Source organism: Echiichthys vipera, assembly GCF_963691815.1.
Source record: "Echiichthys vipera genome assembly, chromosome: 13".
In the NCBI taxonomy this organism is placed as follows: Eukaryota; Metazoa; Chordata; class Actinopteri; order Perciformes; family Trachinidae; genus Echiichthys; species Echiichthys vipera.
In genome coordinates, this window is record NC_139838.1 from 11,813,232 (window position 1) to 11,838,804 (window position 25,573).

At 39.3% G+C, this 25,573-nt stretch overlaps 1 protein-coding gene across 1 annotated transcript in view; it reads left to right on the forward strand.

Moving 5' to 3' along the window:
- Positions 1-25,573, forward strand: part of csmd2 (CUB and Sushi multiple domains 2) — a gene marked incomplete at both ends in the record, with an annotated part of 266,970 nt that overhangs the window by 55,355 nt on the left and 186,042 nt on the right. Inside the window, one exon of the mRNA XM_083925070.1 lies at positions 22,365-22,559. Coding sequence (XP_083781196.1) covers positions 22,365-22,559 — 195 coding nt within the window. The remainder of the gene's footprint in view (positions 1-22,364; positions 22,560-25,573) is intronic.

Consider the following 25,573-nt stretch of genomic DNA (forward strand, 5'->3'; position numbering starts at 1 on the left):
TTGAGATAAGAGTGAAGAACAACTTTGTTCTCCTAATGTGCATAAAAATTGGTGAGGATTTTGATTTAATTTATTTTATTTTATATTTTATTTGTTGTCTTAAGTCCGGGTTTAGACAAGTTAATGATATATGATAAAACAAGCAAGCGTAAACTATAATCCAATGTCACACTCAATAGTATAATTTGAACTATGAACATCCCCACTAGGGCTGCACAATTAATCCCAATTATATAAATTATAGACTAGTGATATATCCAAAGCATGGGGATGCAATATTTGTTGAAGGCAAAAATGGGTAAAAATACCATTGGGAATGAAGTATCATTGTTCTGCAGAGATGTCTTGGCCTACAAGTTTTTTTATAGAGCTGCAATTCCAGGCAGGGGAGTGAAAATTTTGCAGTACACACGTGTGCACGTGAGCCGAAACGTGGACGCTCGTCAAGTAGCACGTGCCCAGCCACTGAATACTGAACTAACGTTATGTGTACAAAACCATGCCCACCTTACCTTTCTCATTCATACAACTCTGTAACCCACAGCCCAAGAACCAAAACAGTTCCCTACAAAATATAACTTACTCTTTACACTATTATTATTATTTACACAACTATTATTTGTGAGCAGCAAGTGTGCTAGGGCTGACGTCAAAACCCGGAAGTTTAGCATCATGCTGGCTCGCATAATCCAAAACAGATCTGATTATGTCAGAAAATAAGATCTGTGACTCATGTTTATGATACGTACACGTTTTGGTCAGTCAATCTTCACATACCGGCATGGCAGCAGGTAGTAATTTTGAACAGTGGGTGATGTGAAAAAATTGTTTGTTAGATTTTTTTATCAAAATCAATGAGCCTAAAGGCCTATTTAAAATTTAAAAAAATATAAAAGTAAAAAAAAAATTGACATTCAATACTTTTTTGTCATATACACTTTAGTGCACACAGCCAGGGTCTGTAAGACACAGATGCCATCAGTTCTCAGATAAATATGCACTATTAATTAAACTTAAGAATAATGCTATAACAATGCAATAGATTTGGTCAGCTGGCATGAACCTGAGTCACTGCACCATCTACGTTTATGTCACACCCGACTCTCTTAGCTCCAAAATCCTTTTACGCACATCACAAGGAAATAATCTCAGACTATTTAAGCATGTTATTGAACCTTTCTCCACATCTATTACGCAAAGAATATGCACACAAAATAACACTTTCTGTCTCCATCTCCAACCTTTTTACGCAAACCACAAGGAAATAATCTCTGACTATTTAAATGTTATTTAACAGTTCTCCACATCCATTACCGAAGAACACACAATGAAAATAGCATTCTCCATTTCCATCCCCACCATTTTGCAAAAATACTATAGTGTGACATTAAATGGCATGAATAGTTACAGTACGAAAGTGCACGGCGGCACCATGCACTTACTTTGAGCTACAGGCAGGGCGCCATGGTTACAGGTGAACAAATGTCGAGGTGCACTCCGGGGTCATGGAGATACAGTCTCTCATGAGGGGACGAATGTCCAGGGAGTTTAGAATGTCTGTGTGGGGATGCATCAGCGGAAGGTGTGTTAGTCTTTTCTGGGTCATGGTGCTGCGTACCCACGTCTTCAAAAGACTCAAGGTGGAGAAAGTGCGCTCGGATGAGGCCACGGAGATGGGTAGGCACAGGCATAACTCGATAATTTTTCCCTGAAAACATGGCTCTTGTTTGTGGCTGGAGCTTTGTCAAATATGATGCTACATTTTGCACTGTATGGACACTTATGCCCTCTGTCTTTTGTGAGATCTGCATGCTGCTTGTCGATGCTTGGCCCAAGCATTTTGAGCTAGTTCAAAGTACCAAGCCGATGACACACAATGTGAGAACGTTTTATTACCACGCCTGCCGGCCGTGCAGGGAGTTTGACACTGGATGTTGGCTAATTTAATCCAATCAGGATAGGCTGGGTTGCATGTGCTGGGGCTGGGCCTGCCGGTGCAACTGCAGGCAGAGGCGGGCAGACTGTCTCCTCACTCCGGCTGCTTACCGTTGTTGTGGCTGCGGTACTAGTGTTCTTCTTCACTGGCGGGGGTTTTCCAAAAAACCTGAAATGTGTTTCTGTGCCATATTTCCTCCTCATTCTGTCAAATTTACTATGTAAATTTACTAGTCTGCTGCTGCCATGGATGTCTGCTGCATGGAATAAGTGGGAAACACCTTCATTCGGCGACCACCAGCCTGCCTGATTGACAACCTAACTTCCGTTAAACTGTGTTGATTAGGCCTCAAAATAATAATCTAATAATCATTATTGAATAATAATTCAATTAAAATCCAAAATACATGTAATAGCCTGTGTGTGTCATAATAATTTCCAATAAATTGTGCAAAATATTTTTAAAGCCCCTGAACACCCACACAGGTGTTTTCAGTTATTCTGGCTGATTAGACCTTGTCGTGAATTGTATGGGAATTAATGAGGTCATAAATGTCTGTCTACCACTAAGAATGATAAAAGGTTTACTTTGTCCCATCTTAACAGGTGAAACAAAGCTAACAGGAGGCTCGGGAAGATGTCATTCAATCACAGTAGACCCACCCACACAGTCCTGAGAAGCGGCCTAGTCAACCGGATTAACTGAAAACACCTGTGTGGGTGTTCAGAGGCTTTAATACTTTATAAAAAAAATCTCAGCTGTCGAGAGCGAGAACTACATTGATTTTCAAGCAAGATTCCAGCGCGGCGGCAGACAATTTCAGCAAGGCAGCCGCCTCAAAATTTATAATGCAGAAAAAACCCTGTAATTCCATGCTGACCCTCTGGAAATGTGACACTGTGGTTTGTGTGTGTGTGTGTGTGTGTGTGTGTGTGCGCGCGTGTGTGCGTGTGTGCCTGTATGAGAGTCTATGTGTGTGACTTTGCTGCGATCCACCAACATGTGTTCAGCTCGTTACAAAAGAAGCCTGTCCCACAGTGGGGAAGCAACTGAGGTGTGAGCAGTGTGACAATGGCACATAGTGACAGACAGACTGAGGCAAATACTAAGCAGTGGGTGAGATGTGTTGACACTGTTGTGTGCGTGTGTGAGGCTGTGTGGTTGTGTACAATTCTATACCGTGCCTACATACAAGTTTTGTGTGTTGTTCAGTCAGGAAGAGTGAACATTTAGGTGTTTCTCTCATGCTGTCTTTATTTTGGCTCCTCCTGTTTCCACACTGACAGACTACACACTGACAGGGCCTACCCTCACCGCATCCTAACAAAGAGACATGGAGATTGTGAGGAAGACAAGGGGGAGACACTGGAAAAGAGACATCATCTGATGAGGAAGGGTAAGCCACAGAAAGAGCTTAGAGGGAGATTGAAAGGACGAGAAGAGGAAAAGCAGAAATTGAAAAATAGGAAAAAAAAGATGATTGAAGTGTGTGGGATAGAAAGACAAGGATGACTCACAGCTGAGAGGTAATGGATTAAGCCATGAAAAAAGCAAAAAGCAGGTCAGATGAACACAAGGAATGTCACACGGTACATTTGCTGCACCGTTACTCATACACAGCGCTCACCCTTCTCCACAGCCATGCATTTTTTAGTCAGTGAGCTCATCTCTCTAAAAAGCACTCGGGATCCAAACTGCTCTGACTTCTCCTCAGACATAGCACTTCGTTATTGGATTTTGACCACACAAAATGTCACCCAAAACACTTCATCCTATTAACCTGTTTTGTTTGATTTCTCCAAAAGGTTGCAAGTGTTGTTATTCCTCCACTGTTTGTGTGGTACCAGTCTGACAAACTAATTCTGCTGGTTTATGAAAGTGTGTAATTAAGTGCCTCGGTTGGCCTCTTATAAATGTCATCTGCTCAGTCCTCTGGTTTGTAGACTTTGATGTAATTAATTCCACACTTAGATTGCTGTAAGCAGGAGTGATAGTTCACCTTTTGAAGCTATGACCCCTTTTCAATGAGGGGTATTTGGATAAATCCAGTTCTATATACAGTATGATGTGACATTATCATAACTTTAATAATGTTATGGTGAGCCACGACTGGTTTTTCCTTTTGCTCGAAGATGGAATCAGCCTGATCATTTTTAGGTCTCAGTGGAAAAACTACTCCGGCTAGTGTTTGATGGTCAGCTTGTGGTGCTGCAAAAAGCCCATTGAACTGAAGAAAAAAAATCAAAAAAAGTTACTGTGAATTTATAACATGGAAAGGCATAAATGTGTTGATTTTTAAATGTCACCTGCCACTTGAGTTAATGAGCTGTTGCATATTAACTTTACTCTGTGAGATGAAGAAACTGAAAAATTAAGTGTACTTGATGTCTAGACCATTTATGTCTGAACCTTACTTCTACTCTCTTTTTCATACTTCCAGTCTCCTGCTTTCTTTTTGCTCCATCTGACTTGCCCTCCCTAACAGTCATTTTTATCCTTCTCTACCAGCCGCTATCACCCATCAGGATTAGCCTCCTTTGCTTGTTAGCGTGCTAGCTCTTTCTCTCCCTCATTCCCACGTTTGTCCTATACAATCCCTGTTTTGTGTGGATTAGTGCCTGTATTGTCCTCGGATTAGGGTGCCATTGTTTCTGAGCTGGGAAGAGTTAGAACGTGTGTGTGTGTGTGTGTGTGTGCGTCTACAGTATGTGCAAATGTGTTTCTGCACTTGAGACCAAGGTGATGAATCTCCTTTTGAACATGGAGCTTTTTTTTCTTTTCTTTTTTTACAACATGCAAGTAGCACAAAGTAGAACGCTTTGTAGGGCCTGATGATAAACTTTGACTTATGTGGTCTTTCCTTGTTTATCTAATTAGCATTTGTCTTCTTCACTGCCAAGTGTGGATGCAAGATCAGGGCTGTAAACTAGCAGTCGCCACTCCCCAAATGCAACTAAAATATTCCCTGGTGACTTAATTTTGGAGGGCTACATACCGTGGGGCAGGTAACAGTTTGTCCTAATTGGTCGTGTTCATGCAATAAATTATGCATGATATTGCAGAACATTGTAGTAGCTATAAAATGATGAATTATGACGGTAGCAAACATTAGCGCTAAGCCAGTGGTTGGTTGTTTGCCGCACTGAATTAGCTCCCCCAACGTCACCGCTGTCAAAAATAGTTCCCCTCAGCAGCAACGTAGTGTAAGCGTCACTGCTCTTTAAAAGTTTGTCGCAGTGACTTTGATCCAAGCTCAGAAATGTGGCGGCACATTCCCGGTGTGACTGAACAAAAGATGAAAATATTGGTAAGAGATAGGAGGCTGTGGCATGGGAGCTAAGTTAGAAGCAGGCAGTATGTAGCGCCCTTTCAAATTAGGATTTCCGGGTCCAAGCCGGTCCAAGCCTCGTATTTCTACAACACCACAGTGCCACGTTGTTTGGACAGATCTGAGTTTTAAAAAACAACGTAATTGTTGTTAAACCTCTTTCTTATCGATGAAAAAGATGTATAACTGACGAAAGAGATGATAGTAATTGTTCACATGTGTTATGGCATGGTGGCCATTTTGTGCTTCTAGCCATGATTCAGGTAGTCACTCTATCTTCAACATTCATTGTCCAAACTGAAGCAAGTTTTCCAGATATGATGAGAATCCAGGCCTGAAGACGAAAACACATTCCAATATTGACCAAGATCCATAGCACCACCTACTGGCAACAGGAAGTCAGCCTTATATGACAGATTTAATCAGATTTACATCAAATTTTCAATGAGCGTTAGATACTTGATACAGAGGAAAACAAAGCATACTTAGTAAGTAAATGCATTAAAGCAGAACACAAAGGAAGCGGGAAGCACTGCAAGAGTTGCCATAGATAACATGCAGCCCGGCACCGCCGCGCAGGGTCTGGTCCGCTCAGCAGCTTTAACTTTGATTGTATTGCATACAACAAAATTGTGCAACTCCTTTTGGTGCATTAATCAAAGAAACAAAAAAGCAATATAAAAGAGGTACAAGCTAACAAATCTACTCTTGAAATAAATGTTTATTTTATCAACATAATGTATTGTGTAAATTATTATTTTATCAGTAAGTAACAACTCAAAATGTAAAAAATATTTTTGGGATAATTTGGGACGGTTCAAAAGGCCATTCGGGACGTTACCGGGACGGTGGTGAAAAAAGTTAGTTTAAACCCCTGCTCCAAACCACCATTTCTCACAATTTTTTCTTTTACCATGTTCTTCTGCTTGTTGGTTTTCCTTTTCTTGGTTGGCATGGTCTTGTTAATATCGCCAAATAATTAGTATAAAAAATAATTATTTGCTCATGCTTGCTAGCAGCAGATCTATTGTTTGTGGGTATTAGCCCGACCTCAAAAAGCTCAGACACAGCTTCTCTGTCTCTCATACAATATCGCACCTCTCATCTATTGTTTGTGACAGTACGGCATTTACTGCCTTATTTACTCTCCTCTCTCACAGGTAAATGGGTGTGACAGTTTATTGATCCAGAATATGTTCAGCTGTTGGAGTTATTCAGAAAGGCATTATGTAATCATCCTGTCTTTTGTGTTGGGTATTTGGTGCAGTCTTTTTGTTCCCCTCAATTGCTTCTTCGAAATGTGTTTGATTGGAATTCAACTTTTAACAGTGTATATACCAATAACTCAACTGCAGGCAACATAATTAAACCCACATTTATCATTTAGTAGTTGTGTAATCTAATCCATCGTTAAGATTGCCTTGCATGCATGTTACCATCCATGATAAAATACCAAGTGACGGTTATGAACAGTAACAAGTGCATTCTTTTTAATTGCTTTAATTGATATCAACCAAGCGGCTCCCTCTTGGCTGCTGTGTTTAATCATTTCACCCTTTACTAGGCTGCGCTAATGCGCAGCAATTCATCAGGCCGGACCTATCGATCAGCCACTGTCAATTCCCTCTGCTCATCCCTTTCAGATCTTATCGACTGTTCAGTATTCACTTGTTAGCCACCTAAATGCCAAAGGTCACATTCAATGTCTAGTACATTTGTTTTAGGAAGTTGAAACTGTACTCAAAGCTTTGTTGACTGAGTTTTTGTATAGATTTTTAATGACATTTTTAAATGTGTCAGTGTGCAAATGTAATTAAATTGTAATGGCTATTAATATACCCACATGTTTGAAGTCATGGATTCTTACAAAGTATAGAATTGCTGATTGTTCTGTATTGGATTGTAAATAATTCAGTTTATACTGTGATAAATCTCAGTGTTGAATCTCTACAAATAGCACAAACACATAAGCAAGGGACAAAGATGTGGCCAAACATGCAGGCTTATAAATGCACAAGTACTGCATAATATCACTCCTTAAGTAAAAAATATCTTCACCAATCACACAGAAAATTACTGGGCTTTTAGCTGATATGTGTTTATCCTTGTGTTGATTTGAGTCTGTCCCTCTCTGTGTGTCTCACTGGCTGCCTCTGTGTGTGCTCTTTCTCAATCTCACAGTGCAAGCATGCCGTCACTGAAGCGTAAAGTGAAGGCACACCTGTTTGTTTTGTGTTTGTCTCTTACCCATCATTGGGCATTGCTATGTGCTCTATTTGAGGCCTTAATTCACAGTTGCTATTCAGCGTAATGAGGCAAAGACTGGGAACAAGCCATGGTTCTGTGTCAAATGGAGGAGCCAGTAGGTATTTTTGGGCTAGCCATCTTTTGTAAGACTGGGTGGGAATTAAAATTGGGATTTTTTTTAGTGGAATTCAGCTTTGTTTCATTTATGTGCTCAATGCATGGTTGTGTAGCTCATGAAAAATGTGAGTTACAATGAGGTGATCATATGATTTATTTATAGGATTTATCTTGATCTCCTCCAAATGGCTCTTGATTTAGCTGCAGCATTAAGCACTGAGCTTTTTTTAGAGAATGGTATGTGTATGAATTTTTTTAACACTGTTCATTCAGGATTTTGGTGGGTCAGAATAATGTATTTGATCATAGTCTTTCCATCTAGATCAAATGTAATGTGTGCATTACAAAATAATCGCCTTTCTTTCTGATCCTTAAGTTGAAAGGAAACAAAGAATCAAGCAAAAACATTGACTATAGGACAGTACATCCCCAGTGAACGGCTGTATACCCCTTTAATAGGTATGGAATAAAAAAAAAAGACTAGCTTGGGGAATACAGGGTGGGATTTGAATGAAACAACGAAGCAGCAATACCAGGAAACTTCTCCTTTCACATCATGTCCCCATGAATATTTTGGGGCTTGAGGGTGTAGAGGAAGAAAAAGAACACTACAGTATATTTAGATAAGACGATTACATAGTATGCATCATATAGAAAACGCCTCAAGTAAAGTATAATATAAATACATACCCAAATCTTGGGGGAAAGAAGACAAGACATCAAATAGAGGAGAGGAGGGCATGTTCTGACGGATTTTCATATTGTGATGACACTAGTGAGTCAGACGTGACAAAATCTATAATCTAATAGAGCACTAGCCGTGTACTGAAGCACAGCAATTTAATGGATTTTATGATTGCATGATTCATCCCATATAACTACAGTTCAATAATTGGCCAAATGTAACTAATTATAATATTATAAAATATCTAAATGTGGTGCACTTGATGAGGATTGCAGTGTCGAAGAGAGAGACTGCATTAGACATGGAACAGAAGATAGAAATTAACAATCTATTTAAATTGTGAATCCTCTCAGAAACTAAGGTAATATCAACAAATTATTTCTTAGGTTAGGTTTTTCACAGCTCCCGATTCTTTGCTAATTTAGTTTATGTATTTTGTTATCTTCTCATATGGTAGCAAAGGCAACGGAAGATCCTGTTCTATAAAAAATGAACTGTAATGCATTGCCAGCTGTCATACAGGCAGATAAGGCACTTGTTCTTAAATGTGAGCATAAGAAATAAGGATTACGGGATGATTTACGACTGAAGCGGAGTGCACAGACTAAAGGCAGTGCTGTGAGTTAGACCTGAGCCAAAAACAGAACTGTATGGAGGTATGAGGCTTCAGTCATGCTTAAACTACTCACTCCAGAGGAATGAAATACTTCCTGCGACCTTTTGCCTATGAAGGCCTTTGTCAGAGTGTGAGCCTAAAGGCCTGACCAGTAAAATAGATGGTGGGCCTCACTGGCTTTGTGCCGCTCCTCAGAAAGAGCACTGACCTGTATTTACCTCAGAATAAGAATTTATTTCTGGTTGCTTGCCCCATCGGTGGTGGAGGTTGAGCCATTTTTCTGCAAAATGGCTCATAATTCATAAGTAAAGTAATCACTGCATTTTGGAAGACTATACAGCTGAATTAATGGCTCAACAAACCTGTCTGTCAAATGTTGTTTTAAAGGAGCTATAGAAATACTGAAAAAGTAGGCTTGGATTGCCTCCACACAGCTCTCACAGTGTTTCCCAATACGTGAAATACTAAAAAATTTCCACGGCCACAAGAAGTAATATGGATATGCGTGTCACATCTTTTTGCCAAATTTTGATAATCTCATATCTGATGAACCTATTTAATTTTTCATCTTAACTATGTGTACGGATAGTTAAGACTTGGATTTCTTTGTCTTTTACCATAGCAGGTGACAGGGAAAAGGCAGAGAAATAAAGTGAGGAATTTAAGGGAAGAACCAAGATTAAATAAAGGTATTGATGAATCTTTCCAATGCACCTATGCTTCATCAACCCACTGCTGCTCTATTATCTGCACCAGTCAGATAACTAAACTGATGGGAAAGTAAAGTGAATTGAAGGAGACATGGTTATTGGGCTGTCAGTCTGTACTGACGTTTAACCTGTTGTCCTGACAAGGTCAGGGATGCTTCTACATTATTGTTGGAAGGCTACTTATTCTTCTTTTATGTAGGTGATGAAGGCTGAAGCTTCATATACAAATCATGAAATGACAGTATAAACATGCCAACTCAGGTTGAACAAGCTGTATAGTATTGAGTATAGTTAAAAATGACTGCATTTGTGGAAGGATTTTCAGGTTTACTGCATTTAAAGGAAAGAGGTGCGCTTGTTTTCTCACATGCCCCACAAACCTGCACGTTTACGCATCGACACCTCCCTTTCAACAAAGTCCTCTCTGGTGGGCCTTTACTGTTTCCAAGGCAACCTACAGAGTTGGGGTAATAGGATTGGCTGAGTGGAGAGCAAATCAAGACAAAATGCAAGAAAACAAGGTAGCTGGGTAGAAGGCTTCTAGGTTTTGCGCTAACAGCAGTACCTAAGGATGGTGATGTTGGTCTGACTGGATACATATGCTGACAACTTCTGGTTGGACTGGCAGGAATTTTGGTGTTTGGATATTTTCCAAAGGATGAATGCTCATGTGACCCTGACCTTTCCTTAAGCATCACTCTTCCAAATATTAAATGTTCACCTCCAAATAAAAAGTCAGGTAACACATTGTTGAAAATTAGCCAGAGATGCACTGATCAACCTTATTTCTCCAATACTAATTCCCAAGATGATACCAAGCGCTGATTGATAGCAATTGTTTTTTTCCCTCAATAAATCTCAATACCTCACTAAGTAGAACTGAGGTGTGATGTAGCTGACATGTAGCTACATGTTTAGTTCTGCTGTGAAGTTCTATGGTGATTGACTCTCTTTTGTACGGAAGCCCTAAACGGTCATACATAACATACATTTTATTTCCTCTGTTTACTCTTGATAAGGAGATAATACTTCCGTTTCCCGTGGTAACAAGATCATTTCCCTCCGTTTTCTCATGATAACGAGATAATTATGATCTGTTTTCTCGTCATAACAAGATCATTTTCCTCGGTTTTTCCGTGATAAGATTATTCATTTAATAGATAATGAATGAAACGTTAGAAGCCTGAGATTTCCATCACACCTGACATGTCATGCCTCATAAAGACTTTGCATATCTTGAAGAACACTATAGACAACAATGACAGATGATTTCAGTTGGTTATTTACTGTTATAAAAATAAACTGTGATCTGTGTATTTATGTGCACATTGTAAAACTTCTCAATGTACTGGTATTTATGTTGTTGTAATATAATATTGTTGACAATAAAGTTTGTTTAAAAAAAAACCCACAAAAAAACGTAGTTAATGAGGTAGTGTCTTAATCAGGCTCACTCTGATAAAACTGAAGCCTTGCTAACCGTCTTCTGAGATGACACACACTAATTTGAACATTATCTATAATAAAAAGGCATAAAGTTATTTCAGTCTGTCAGGCCTGGACTGAAGAGCTATGTGATGGTGATCGATATTCTTCTGCTCCTCTGACATTGCTAAACTGGTTCTCCAGATCTCAAATTATTATCTTGTTATCACAAGAAAACGGAGGAAAATTATCTGGTTATCAGGGGAAAACAGAGGCATTATCTTGTTTTCACAAGAAAACGGAGGAAATAAAATCCATCTTATTTATGACTGCTCAGGGCTTCCGTACATTTGGCTTTTAAAAAAAGGTTCTTTGCTACACTGTTTTCTGAAATTGATGTGTCTTTGATATAGTATTTGATAGAACTTTCTGTTTTATGGTATTGTAGACAAATACATGTTGCAAGATGTTTACAAACTCCATCAGTACGCCGTCAGGTTTACACACTGCACAATACAGTATTTAGTACATTAATACATTGACATCTATTTAGCAAACAAGTGCAGTTTTGCGTTCACGTTGTCTTCTTGATTTTGGATAAATGTATCTGTGTGCCCCTGTGCACTTGACCTAGCGGACAGGATTTCTTTGATGTTTGTTTGAAAGAGTAATGTCAGTGTAGAGATAAGCCTGAAAAGTAGAGGGGTTTAGATGCTTCAAGCCAGACAGAGTAAAGACTGTACACAGATGTGTTGAACTGTCTTCCCAGCTTCTAGTCCTGTCTCTCATCTGTCTTCTGGCTTTCTTTCTCATGCTCCCTGATCCCTCTTAGTTTAGTCTCATATATAGTGAATGGCTACTGAATGGAACGTTATTTCGTTTTGCTGACATTGTCAGTAGCCATCAATTCTGTATGAGCTCCCTTTCACACCTCAGCGTCTCCAACATAGCAGCTGGCCATTTTACTGCACCTGCTGGTATGTGCGTGGGAAATAAACAAATACAGACTGGAATGACCTGTAGATATTCTATTTATGTGTGTGTTAGTGTGTGTGTGTGTGTGTGTGTGTGTGTGTGTGTGTGTCTGTGTGTGTGTGTGCACATAGGTTCACACCCTCATTCTCAGAATTTCTCTTGTTGTCAAGTTAGAGAGGCTTGATGCACAGCTTTACTCAAAATAAGACAGGGATTTTCCAAGCCATCTAACCCCAAACCATTCAGACAGTGAAGGTCAGCACAACATTAGCTATTACCCACACACACAAATTCACACACACTTTTACAGACATATAAACACACTCAAATGCGATAACACTCAGCCACTTTGATAGGGGTTTTCCCCTCCTTATCTAAATCTGAGAAGGCTGGGCTAAGTGTGTTTTTCCACTACCTAAAAATCTATGTTTAGAAAATAAGCATTACAGGAAAGAAGTGCTACAGAGAACACACAACCTTATTAACTTTAAACTTGTGATAAAAATGTTATGAAGGCAAATTTAGTGCTTGGGCGGAAAGAGGATTCCAAGTATTGGAGCTGTTGCATTTATCAACTCAAAAACAATGCAACACATGGTTTTCTACCAGATCTCCAAGAAATAATGAACTCTTCTGACACATAGAGATTAGCTAGCTACACCGTTGCAACGAGGAACAAAAAGACTACCATTGCTTACTGTCAATAGTGTCACACTAGTTCACTGATCACTGGAGGCTATAAGGTGTAAGACAATGCAGCAATGGCCCAACAAAGGCAGGGGAGAAACAAAAATGACCTGCCAGCAAACATGGATGTGAACAGTGTAGGCTTCAAAAGTCATCACACGTTTGGCCATCCATATACCTTCCTCTCAATCGATATTCTGAAACAAAAATTGGAAAATGAAATACAAGGCTTTTTCAAATAGAAATAGAATGATTCTCTATCTATATAGTACTATTAACAATAATAATAACTTCCATTTGTCATTTTTCAATTACCCTTGTTCTATATCTAACAAAGCATAATTCTATTACAAAGATATTTATCTTAATATAATATTATATTATTCTTTATATTATTATAATATATAGCATACACACACATACTGAAGATGACACAGAGTACAATATAGCTACCTATATAAACATACATACACACGGATGTACACACACACACACACACACATATATATATATATATATATATATATATATATATATATATATATATATGTATATAAACACATATACATACATACATACACACACACATACTGAAGATAACACATAGATACATAAATGACAAAGTAAATAAACAATATACACACAGTAATAATCATACACCCTCCTCATTTCTGTACCTTGTAAAAATCATCTCCTTATATATTTTTTTAAACTGGTTAATGTTTGGACATTCCCTAAGTGTCCCTTCCAGACTGTTCCATAATTTAACCCCACATATTGAAATACAAAAAGTTTTTCTTGTTGTACGTGCCTTTGATACCTACATATATCATTGATATAGAAGACAATAAAGAGTTAGGGGCCCAACACTGACCCCTGAGGGACGCCACAGGTAATGTCCAAACACTTTGAGGAAGCATCACCCAATTTCACAAACTGCTTCCTTTTTGTCAAGTAGCTCTTGATCCACTCTAAGGCTTTCCCCCTGATGCCATACCGGTCTAGTTTCTTGAATAATATATCATGGTTTATTGCTTTTTTTTAAGGCCTATGAATATCCCAACTGTGTACTCTTTTTGATCTATTGAATTTGTAATTTACTGAATCGATTAATGCCAGTGATGTTGCTCTGTTGGATCAAAATCCATACTGACTTTCAGTGAGTAATTGGTGTTTATTCATTAAAATTGTCCAGTCGGTTATTGAAAAGCTTTTCTAGAATTTTAGAGAACTGAGATAGTAAAGACACAGGTCTGTAGTTTGTGAATTGGTGTTTGTTCCCAGTTTTGTACGGAGGTATGACCTTTGCTAATTTCATTTTGTCTGGAAATGTACCAGTTTCGAATGATAGGTTACAGATGTACTGTATGTTAATGGATTTGAATTCCCCTCAATCACCCTTTTCACAACAGTCATATCAATATATTACAATCCTTAGATGTCTTATTTGCACATTTGGTAACAGTATTTATAATTTCTTTCTCATCCACTGCTGTGAGGAACATTGAGCTCAGATTACGGTCTATTAAACTGTTGCTCTGCTCTACAGATGTTACTGGATCTGGAATTTGTTCTGCTAGGTCAGGTCCAACACTAACAAAGAATGTATTAAAGCTTTCAGCTACTTCATTCATGTCATACTTTTCAGTGTTATTGACAATAAAATACTTAGGATAACTTAATTGTTTAGAACTATTTTTTATTACAGTGTTCAGAATGTTCCATATACCTTTAATGTTGTTCTTGTTATCTAATAGTTTGTTATAGTATTCTTTCCTAGCTATTCTTATAATGTTAGTTAACTTGTTCTTATATTTCTTATATTTATTTTCTGCCTCCTTGGTTCTCCGTCTTATACATTCTCTGTATAGTGCATTTTTCTTTTTGCAGGCATTCTGCAAACCCTTTGTGATCCAAGGATGATCAGCAAATTTTAGTTTCCTATTAATTTTTTTTTTACATGACAGTTTTGATCATACAGTATTTTAAATATTTTTAAGAAGTCATCATATGCACTATTTGTATTATCGCTATTGTATACAATATCCCAGTTTTGCGCCATTAGGTCATTTTTGAATGCTGTTATTGATCCTTATGTTCTCACTCTCCTATGTACAGTTTTATTGTCAGGTCGATTAGTCTTGTAGTCATTGTCATACACTGTAAAAACTGACAGATGGTCACTGATGTCACTGATGAGCAGTCCGCATATTGTGTTGTGAACAATGTCATTTGTGAATATATTGTCTATAAGAGTTGCACAGTGGGAAGTTATCCTGCTGGGTCTGGTGATTTTTGGGTATAGGCTCATACTATATACTGTGTTAATAAAATCATCAGTCATTTTATGTTTATTTGGATTAAGGAGATCAATGTTGAAGTCTCCACAGATAAAAATTGGTTTATGACTCTTATTTGTGAACATTTCCTCCATTCATTCCTTGAACAGTTCAATATTTGAGCCCGGTGTTCTATCTATACAACTAATGATTACTGTTTTTTTCTTCAATTGATATGCATTCAAGCATGTTGTCCACAACCATTGACATATTTTCCAACACCTTAAAGTTAATGTTTTTGTCCACATATATTGTGACTCCTCCACCTTTATTTTGTCGATCCATATGCACAAACTCATAACCTTCCAATTCAAAGTCCACCCCTTTTCCTGCGTTAATCCATGTTTCAGATATTGCAATGATGTTGAATGATTGCTTAAACTGATTCACGTAATCCTTGATACTTGCAAAGTTTGCATACAGACTCCTGCTATTAATGTGTATAATTGACAGTTTTCTATCCTTACTGATTTGGTTATATTGTTCATCAGTGTAATAGCAGCAGCTATTATTGATGGTGTTGAAGAGGTAGTTGTCCGGGTCTATGTCATGTTCCATATCCAATAAGTTGTGTTCCGTGTATTGAAATGTTTGTAGTTCAGGGTTATCATGATCATTGATCCTCTGTGTTGTGTTGCTGTTGTCTCAAGGACTAAAAAAGTGAGTTCTTTCAACGTGCATCATGTTTTTGTGTTTGTTACCTTACAGTCCAGTCCAGCCCATGTTGATGATTGGTATTTGTCCAGGTCGTTAATACTTTAACCATCAGTACTTTTGCCTCTTCTGGCGTTCCGTTTAGTTTGATGAATATTTTGCAGTTAGCAGTCCAGGTATGTTGAATTTTTTTCTGTCTGTAGCATGCTTGTTTGGCAAGTTCTGCGTTGTGTTTGGTCAGGTGCTCGTTGATATATAGGTTTGTCCCTTTCAGTTTCCTCCCCTGTTTCAGCAGTGCAATCTTGTGCTTTCTGTTCACAAACCTCATTATGACAGCAGTTTTTTCTTTGGTGTTTCATCTGGGCAGAGTGTGGCAAGCCTCAATGTTCTCACTGTCAAACTCAATGCCTCTGGTCTGCAAAAGTACGGCCACCTGTTGTTCCGTGGAGCTTACATCCGGGTCTCCTTCTCTTCCCCGTTGGTGATGACCACCGCACAAGCGTATGACCGGGGTTTAATATCGAGTCCAGAGATGATGATGTCATTTATCCTGGTGTATTGCTCCAGGTCGGCAACTCTGTTTTCAAGGAAGGCAATTTTCCTATCCTTCTCCTCATTCTGGATGCGAAGGGCTTTCACCTCCTCCACCAGCGTCAAGATCCCCTTCTGCTGCAGCCTGACAGAGGAAATTCCTTCGGCTAAGAAGTTGAGCGACTTTTTTATGTCGTCGACCTCTGGTAGATTCTTTGCGCTAGTTGCTAGCTGCAAACAGCAGCTGCTGTTAGCTTGACAGCTCACAGTAGCTGTGTGACAGGACGTCAGGTGACCCTGTGACAGGTGACAGGTTAGTTTAGTTCTGCTCTGTCCTCTGTCAAGATTATAACTACAGTTATTCATTTTTGCTACTTAAAGATAGATACTGAACATGGAGTTGCAGGCGCAGGCTGCAGGCGCAGGCTGACTCCTTTACAGTATTGAGTGCTTCTTTATGGGAGATGAGATGGACAGGATCATTTTCAGCAGTAAGTTAGGTCTGGTCTGGTGTGCTTAGCAAAAAGGCAAGCCTTGAAGCAAGGGTGGAGATCCAACGACAGGCTGTAGCAGGTTTACCGGGACCAGTTTGTGTTTTGTGTGCCTGCAATTGGAAGTAACAAAATACTATCATACTATAATGTTGGCAGCTTGTAAATAAATGAGTTTATTCAATTGTATTATGTTGAGAAATAAAGACAAATTACATGTAAACAGTTGACAAAGCATTTTGATAAAATAATTATTTAAAGTTGTCCCTGTTTTTATTTGTGTGATGGAATGGATTTTTCGTGTTTGACTCCATTATATTAAAATGAAGGAAACAGCACAATATTTTATTGTAAGGGAAAAATTAAATGGAAAACGGCTTTATTTGTGTTTTTTTAAAAATGTTTTTACAAACATTGACAGTTAAAGTAAGCCCTGTTTCTCATTTTTCATTTCAGATTCAGATATTAATTGAGACGAAAGTACACAGATTCTCACTCTCTAAACTTTTGTTTGTTTACAATAAAGCTCAACAGGGAACCTTTAACTGACAGACGTATAACATCTTTTGACTAGGTGGAGTTCTTTTTTAAGCTGTACTCTACTCCACACTGGGTGTCAGGCCTCTTACGCTATATGTGCTATCTTTTTTCCAAGCAAGAGTGTTTTCCCCCATCCTAAAATGATAAGCAGCACTGTGGGATAGGAATGTGAGAGTAGCAATACTCAGATGCTACAGATTTTGTTAATGCACATAGTACATTTACACACACACAGCACGCTGCAACTGTAGGATGCTATCTATTTCTTGGATCTAAAGGAGAGTTGATTTTTGCATTCATCAGCCTCTCTAACCAGAAGTGATGGGAGTTGCCAGGTTTTGTCCAGCCCATATGTAGGGAACAGGAGGCATTGATTGAATTGCTGCTTGACAAAGCAGAAACTGCTTATTGAGCTAATGAACCTGTGTGTTGGGATCGATCTTGCAATGTCACTTCCAAATGCAGGAATATGTGAGAAAAGGGAAAGGAATGTACTGAGATGAATCCAAAGGTCGGTACATAAATAAATAAATAAATACCTACAGAGAGGTAAAAGCAACTGTAGGGAACTAGGTTGGATTTCTTAAATATGTTTTACTACTTTGATAGATAAAATAATTCAGATATACCCAAAATATATTCAGGGTTAACACCCTGACCACTCCACTCCACACAGGATCCAAATGTGGGAGTTAAAAATAAATTAATAATAATAATAATTGCAATCGCTACATAACCGTAAATAATTAATGTCTATACAAACATATCAGGCCCAGCCTGCACTCACACTGCTTCAAAATAATAATAATCCTGTCTTATTGAAAAAATAATTCAGACATTTTGGCTTCATTGTTTGAGAACTCTTACCGAAATGTTAGCCATTACTTGTCTTTCGGGTGTCCTGCTTTCTTATGCTGAAAACCAATTTAGAGCCAGGTGCTGCAGAATATATCTCCTTCCTATTTCTCCCAGCATCCAACTGTTTATTCCTTACCATCAGTCTACATTATCTGGATCTTTTTCTCCATCTCCCTCCCTCTCTCAGGAGAGTTTGTTCTGCAGCATGGATGTTGGATTAACTGTATCCAGAGAGGCTCAATTGTCATCTCCACATGTATCTTAAACACTTTCTTGCTTTGTCTTTAAATCTTCTCTTTTTTGCCCTTTCCCTAACCTCTAAATATTAGCCTGCTTTTGATTTACTTCAGGGACTTGGCTCCTCCTTCAACTTGAGTGTTATAACTTAACAATAAATAACAATTAATCTGCCCTTGAACACATAGCTGAAATCCATATTTTATATCCTTCTACTATCTTATCATGTACGACTTGCAGCAACTATATTCATCTCTCTTTTAAAAATTAAAAGACTGCCCAATGCAAAGCCTTTTCTTATAAAGTGCTAGAAAGTTCTTAATCGCAGCATAAGCTTTTTTCAGAACTATTTGCTAACACATTGGTTTTGTGGTATGCAAGGATATATTATTATTCCCTTTTCCTGAGAAGGAGAGGATGACAAATTAAGGAACAGGTTTAAAGACACCCAGGAAGAGAGAGCATCAGTCTTATTAGGGTCAAAGGTCATCCCCCAGGAGATGTGCTTCATACTTTCTCCGCTGTCCTTTGTCCTAGTCACCATGAAAGAGAGGGTATGAAGAGAGAGGGGAAGGAATAAAGGAATGTAAGCAGATGATGTAATTGACGGATAGTGTGATGAATGGCATGGTTCCTTGTGTGTGTGTGTGTGTGTGTGTGTGTGTGTGTGTGCGTGTGTGCGTGCGTGTGTGTGTGTGTGTGTGTGTGTGTGTGTGTGTGTGTGTGTGTGTGTGTGCGTGTGTGTGTGTGTTTGTGTGTGAGTGTGTGTGTGTGTGTGTGTGTGTGTGTGTGTGTGTGTGTGTGTGTGTGTGTGTGTGTGTGTGTGTGTGTTCACACTTGAGCATGTTCATATGCTTCATGGAGGGAAATGAACGAGGAGTATCCTTTGCCATTTCAGTACTGGAAGTGCTTAAAGCATCTGGGCCCCAAGAGATGGGCCATGTCACAGTCTCCCATCCTCATGACTTATGGACCTGCCATGACAAACACCCAAGGGCCGCTGTTCAGCAGGTTTGGGAGTGGGGGGGCTGGGATATAATAGTCCATGTGATGACAAAAGCCATACCCCCTGGAAGAGACCCACCTCTCTGATCTAAAATAGAAAGTTTTCCCATAAAAGCTGTATGATTGTAGAATATGTTTTTGAAATAATTCTGACGTATAGTAGTGCTTGCAGGGGAGGAGATTAATGGAGAGTAATGTGAAGTCGTCTCACGAATATTTAAAATTGTTTTCTAATTATTTCTTTCAAGCTCCTTGGTGTGTGTATATGGTTTTTTTTGTCTTTCTTCTTCCCTATCTCCCTTTTCATACTCTCTCTATTCAGGATTTAGCCGGCAGTTAGAAATGGAATAGATTGTGATAAATGAGTTTAAAGCACACAGTGCAAAAAAGGCAGGTTATTTTTTTTTTCATACACTGTTGCCTTAGTTTTCTGATTTTGGTTATATAGATACTTAGCTCCCAGCAGCTTAGCTTGTAACATTATACTTATTGAGAGACATTACCATTGCATGAATTGGATTTTTGCCTGCTACAAACTTCTACCACCATCAAGTCAGTTTGAGAGGGGAAATTATTGTGTTGAGAACAAAGTAAACAATTAAAATTTTAGTGTATTGTGTATTTGAGTGTCACTGCCTCAATGCACTGTATCATAGTTTTTATTCTTGATGTTATCCATGACAGAAATAGTTCTAATGAAATAACATCAGCCATGCTGTTCATCTCTCCCTCTGTCTTTTTCTCTGTCAGTCTGATTCCCCATTCGCACATGCACTGCAAACCTGAAATTATGTAGACATCACTCGGCAGAGCTGTATTGTGAGAACACAAATGTCCAAATCAGTTGGACCGGACATTTACCTTGCCAGCTCCCTAGTACAAAGGGCAAAACAGTGAGCTTATGTGTAAAGAGTGCAGGGTGTTGTGTGGAGAAGTCACAACAAGCAGGTGGGTATGTTAATGATGATAATGTGTTTATCATGCGGCTGCCGCAAAACCAGAAGATAACAAGCATCTGAGGGTAATTAAGAAGGGTGATTCATACAAACAAAGCTAATGTCTTGAGAGAATAACTGGAGAGTAACATCTGCTCCTGCCTTCTGCACAGAAAAAACACTGGTGTACCTAATAACATTAATGATGGCTCTATTCCATTTAGGCGTGCCAATAATCCAAGCCGGTAAGCCAACATGCTTTGAAACAAGCTTTTTCGACACTAGAGCTATGTTGATCCGGCTTTATATTTTCACTACCACAGGGGTGAAGCAGTTACCTGCAGGCCACCACTTTACTCCCCTGGACAGAGTTGGTGTCACGACTGGACCATTGCAAGATGGTCTCTATTCTCAATTTGTATTGCTAGTCTCCATATTTGGAAAAAAAAAAATTGAAATGCTAAATCTTTTGCAATACAGTATGAATCATCCCATAGGGTAGAAAAACAAGTGTGTGCAGAGAGTGTGATGTTCAAGTGCCATGAAGCTGTGTTGCTGTATAGGAGCCTTTTTATCCTCTCTGGAGTTCAGTCCAGTTCCTGTGGAGAGACTGAGTTTCATCCAAAGTCCAGCACATGTGCTTGTTCTCTCTCTCTCTCTCTCTCTCTCTCTCTCTCTCTCTCTCTCTCTCTCTCTCTCTCTCTCTCTCTCTCTCTCTCTCTCTCTCGAAACTGTATAAGAGCAACAAGAACAAAACCACCTGCTACACACATTGAACCAATAGGCATAGCCATTTTATGGTATGACATCAAGGGGAACAAAAGCTACAAACACAGGTATTTTACAGAAAGACTGGAGCGAGAAGATCAGAGATTGGCTAAACCTCTCTTGAAATTGATTTGCCCAATAACACACAATTAGACAAGGTACTGTAAATACTGGGCCCCATATTTGCATGCAAGTCACATGATTGGACAAGCTGTGATGGTCAACATGGCATCCTTAGTAAATGAGTGACTATAGTTTTAACATTAGGGAGAAAAAAATACAATAAAATATACTTTAGTAGATATACAGTATTAAATATAATTGTGTTATGTCACATGACATGTTACTTATAATGACAGAGCAGATTTCCATAACCTTGTTCGGTGTTTGGCATTATATATGCACTTCTGCAACTACACTGATCTGTCTGTGTAATGCCAGGACAATAGTTTATTGGTGTCTTTTTGAATTGAGTCATTGCTGAGTCAGATTTGTTGTCACGAGGAAGCGGCAGCCTCCGGGGCTGAGCAATGAAGCCAAAAACTGCAGTTTCTCCAATGGCCACTTGAGGTTGGCTCCAAAAACAAGTCAATCCCCAAAGAGCCCCCTGCTGTCTAATCAGTAACTTGATATGCCACACTTGCCAGGTGGATGGATTATCTCAACAAAGGAGAAGTGCTTACAAAATTTGAGAGAAATAGGTCTTTTGTGTACACAGCTTTTATAATTTTGTTCCGTCTATATTAAGACTTAAAGTTTTGAATAATTAAAGTTGTACTCTGTACAACTCTATAGAACAGGCTCATCTGCAATTACATTTTACAGCCAAAGAGGCTGCTAGAAACAATGTATCTCAAATGTGACATAGTACAACTTTAAGGGCATTGCAACTTTGAGTGACAGCTGGGTGTCATCACAGGTCACTATCACTGTAGGCTTCATTCAGTCTGCCTTAGCATCATCCACGCTTTCCATTTATGGATTAGGCAAGAGTAAGCCGGAGCAGGGACTGCCAAGATGGCTGCGCACCCACAGTGAGCTTTACAAAGGCTCTTTAGAAACCTATGGGTGACTTCATGGAGACTATGTCCATGTTTTATGCAGTCTAGTCATTAGCAAATGTGTGTGTGTCTCTGTGTGTCTCTGTGTGTGTCTGTGTCATTGATTGTCACCAGACCCCCCCTTTACTTTTTCTGATTTTCTGACTCTTGTCGGTACTAACATGACACAGTGACATAGTCTGCTTCATTAACTGTGCATTCTCTCTTCTTTCTCTCCAGCTCTGCCCAGCTACACGTGTGGTAATCCTGGACAGCTAGTCAATGGCCACCAGCAGGGGTCCACGTTCAACATTGGGGACAAAATCCGCTACAGCTGCAGCCCAGGCTATGTGCTAGAGGGTCATACCACCCTGTCATGCCTTGCCACTTCAGCGGGTACTGCTGCCTGGGATTTCCCTCTTCCCTACTGCAGAGGTATGTAGGAGGGACAGTGGAAAATTGTCAAAACAGGTCTTTAGACTTAATACTGAAGACGTAAATGTTTTAATCTCGTCTAATTTAAAACAGCTCAGAGATATGCCATATATAATCACATTTAGTTTGATAAATAAATGACTAAAATTATTCATACATAACAAAGATGAAACATTTGGTGAAATCATAGGGACGTTATTTTAGCATCAACTGCAAAGATGTCCAGTCCGGATAATGCTACCGACAAAATGGTTGAACTAATGTCCTCATGACCATTCACAGAAGTAATCATTTAGTCCTTTAGAAATATGACTCACACAACTGAAACTTGATATTGTATTAATTTACTCTCCAAAAAAACCCCTTAAATTCCTAAAATTGTAAAGGACAACACTGACCTTATTTTTGTTTCACCAACTGGGTAAAACTCTTCCCACACACACTTGCACATATTTCGGCATGGTTATAGTGATATCTTATTTACCATGACAGGACCTCATGTGTTAGCTCCCTGTCAGTGCTTGTGCCAGTTGTCTTTCCCTCACAGTTAGCAAGCACCCCTGCGGCAGCGACACCTGCCAGTGTGTGTTGTCTGACCCAACTTGACACAGTTCTTGAAAATGGTTTTGCTGTAGACAAATGTGATGCTATTATACATGATTTAGCAGGAGTTTTGCTTCATATAAGTGAATTCTCACATAACTGAAATGCATTTCATATGTCATAAACATGACATTTTGCATGTTCATGTCCATTTGCTGTGCCCATGTGTCCAATGGTTTGTGTCAGTGTGCCTGCTGAGCAGAGCGTTGAGACACTGTGCCATCTGCAACCAGGCTGGGAGTCAGGAAGCACACATTGCTGGACACCACATGCCAGCACAGTCCACACCCACCCAATCCCACGCAGACAAACTCACATGCCTGTTCTCCACATCTTAAAGCAAAAGTGTAATGTGGGAATTTCGTAATTGTTGTTTTTTTTCCCCCATCTTAGACACCACAAAGAACTCTGTCTTATACCTTCCCATACTGTCTTTTTGTCCATAATAAACTAACAATTTTGTTATTCAATTTTCAACAAAGCTGTTTTATTGTCCTCCTCCAGGCCAATCTGGGCTGCTTCCTGAAGAGGAAAATAATGCTCAAGCACTTAAGGATTCGATTATGCCATTTTTTCAGCAGAAATTACATGCCAACAAGTTTTAGTAACTGGCACTTTCCCTTGTGATTAAATGAGGTCTCCTAGTGCCACATAAAAGTCAAGTTGTACACCTGAGTGGTCTTTCACAATGCATACGTGTCTTGTTAATGTCACTCCGAATAAAGAACCTGTATAAAAGCAGAATTGAGGCTGTATTTTGGGAGCAGGGATGAACATTTTGGCACATTACAGCAGTTTGCTGTATTTAAACATGCATTTTTTGATGGTACTTGTATGAGTGTTTTTATGGCTTTAATGCATTGCCCATGCTTCCCCATATCTTGGTTGTCATGGCACTCAGAGGAATCGAAGCAACTCCTTGCACTTTATGGAAAACCATGACATCTAAAGTGACAGCTTGAAAATATGTACCATTCAACCATGGGAAGCATCCTGACATCTGCAACTGACTGTGGAAAAAAAATTAATATACGTTTCTGCACACCTCATATTTTGAAGTGTTTCATACGGTCTATGGTAAAGCTGTTTAGCTTTCAATTGTCATAAAGCTCTTGCATCGGCCAGTGGCACCACAAAATGGAGAGAGTGATGGAGAGAGTCAAGGTGAAGGGGATAGTCTGCAGTCAGAGACTTCCCTTCAAGTGTGAAGAAACTGTCTTGTGTGGAATATCAATGCACTTCCTCATCCTTTCTTCTGTCTACCTTCTACTTCCTGTCACTACCTCTGCAACAATCACCTGTCACCCCTCTCGCCATCTCTATTTTTCCTCATTGTCCACTCTCCCTCTGCACTTTTCTCTCACCCATCCTCGCTTGTCACCTGTCATCTTCCTCATCCCCTTCTCCTCACCCTTCTGTTGTGGTTTCCCTTCTATTCAAGTTCACACCTCACAAGTTCCTGCTCGTCCATACCCTTGCTTGCCCTCCCTTAGGGGGGTTACCGTGGTGACAGGTAGGATAGATGATAGACAGGACCCGGTGCCTCTGAGCTCCTCCTCCCCTCTTTGAAACACCACACACAACAAGCTGGCCAGGACTAATGAATTCCACACCAACCCCCAAAGATGTGTACCCTAGCATTTTTGCTGCTGGTCTACATGTCCTGGACGATTTCAATGATCTGGACAAATGGGGAAAATTCTAATCAAATATTGTATTGAGCTTAAAAACGATTGATAGTCAGGCTATATATAGAATGACATAATCAAGTCATATAATACTTTCCGACCCATTTGAAGCTCCATGCACTGTGGCCCCGGGAAGTCCCCGCCAATACATTGCCATGACCCGCCAAGTTGAATCCCCCAGGCAGACTATGCAGACCCCACTTGTTGAGAAGTGTACACATATTTTCGGTTCATTACGGCACTGTGGCTTCCTCCAGTTTGACTCATAACAGCACAACTTGCTGCTGACGACTGGAAATAAAGTAGTTCACTATAAGCCTTTTCTCAGATCACATGAAATTCAATAAAATCTAGGATATTAGAAAACAAAAAAATATTTATAACCTATTGACTACTCATTTGAATTTACTTCTTAGCCTACCTTTTTCGCAGCAGTGAGGTGTGCAGCTTAGAGGGAATTATTTTACCGGACATCATAACCAGAGATATTTTAATTTGTTGGACTTTAACAGGTAATAACCGGATAACGGAAACCCAGGTACACCCATAGACACCCATAATTTGAGGAACAGAAGTACTGTGGAAGTCTCATTCAAAACGTCTTTTGATGTGTCCCCTCACCAATACATACTGAGGTGACATATAAAACCAATATTTTCCACAAATTCCACACAGGAATTGCAGTTCAGATCTCACATGATACAGTGTAATTCAAAGCTGTGA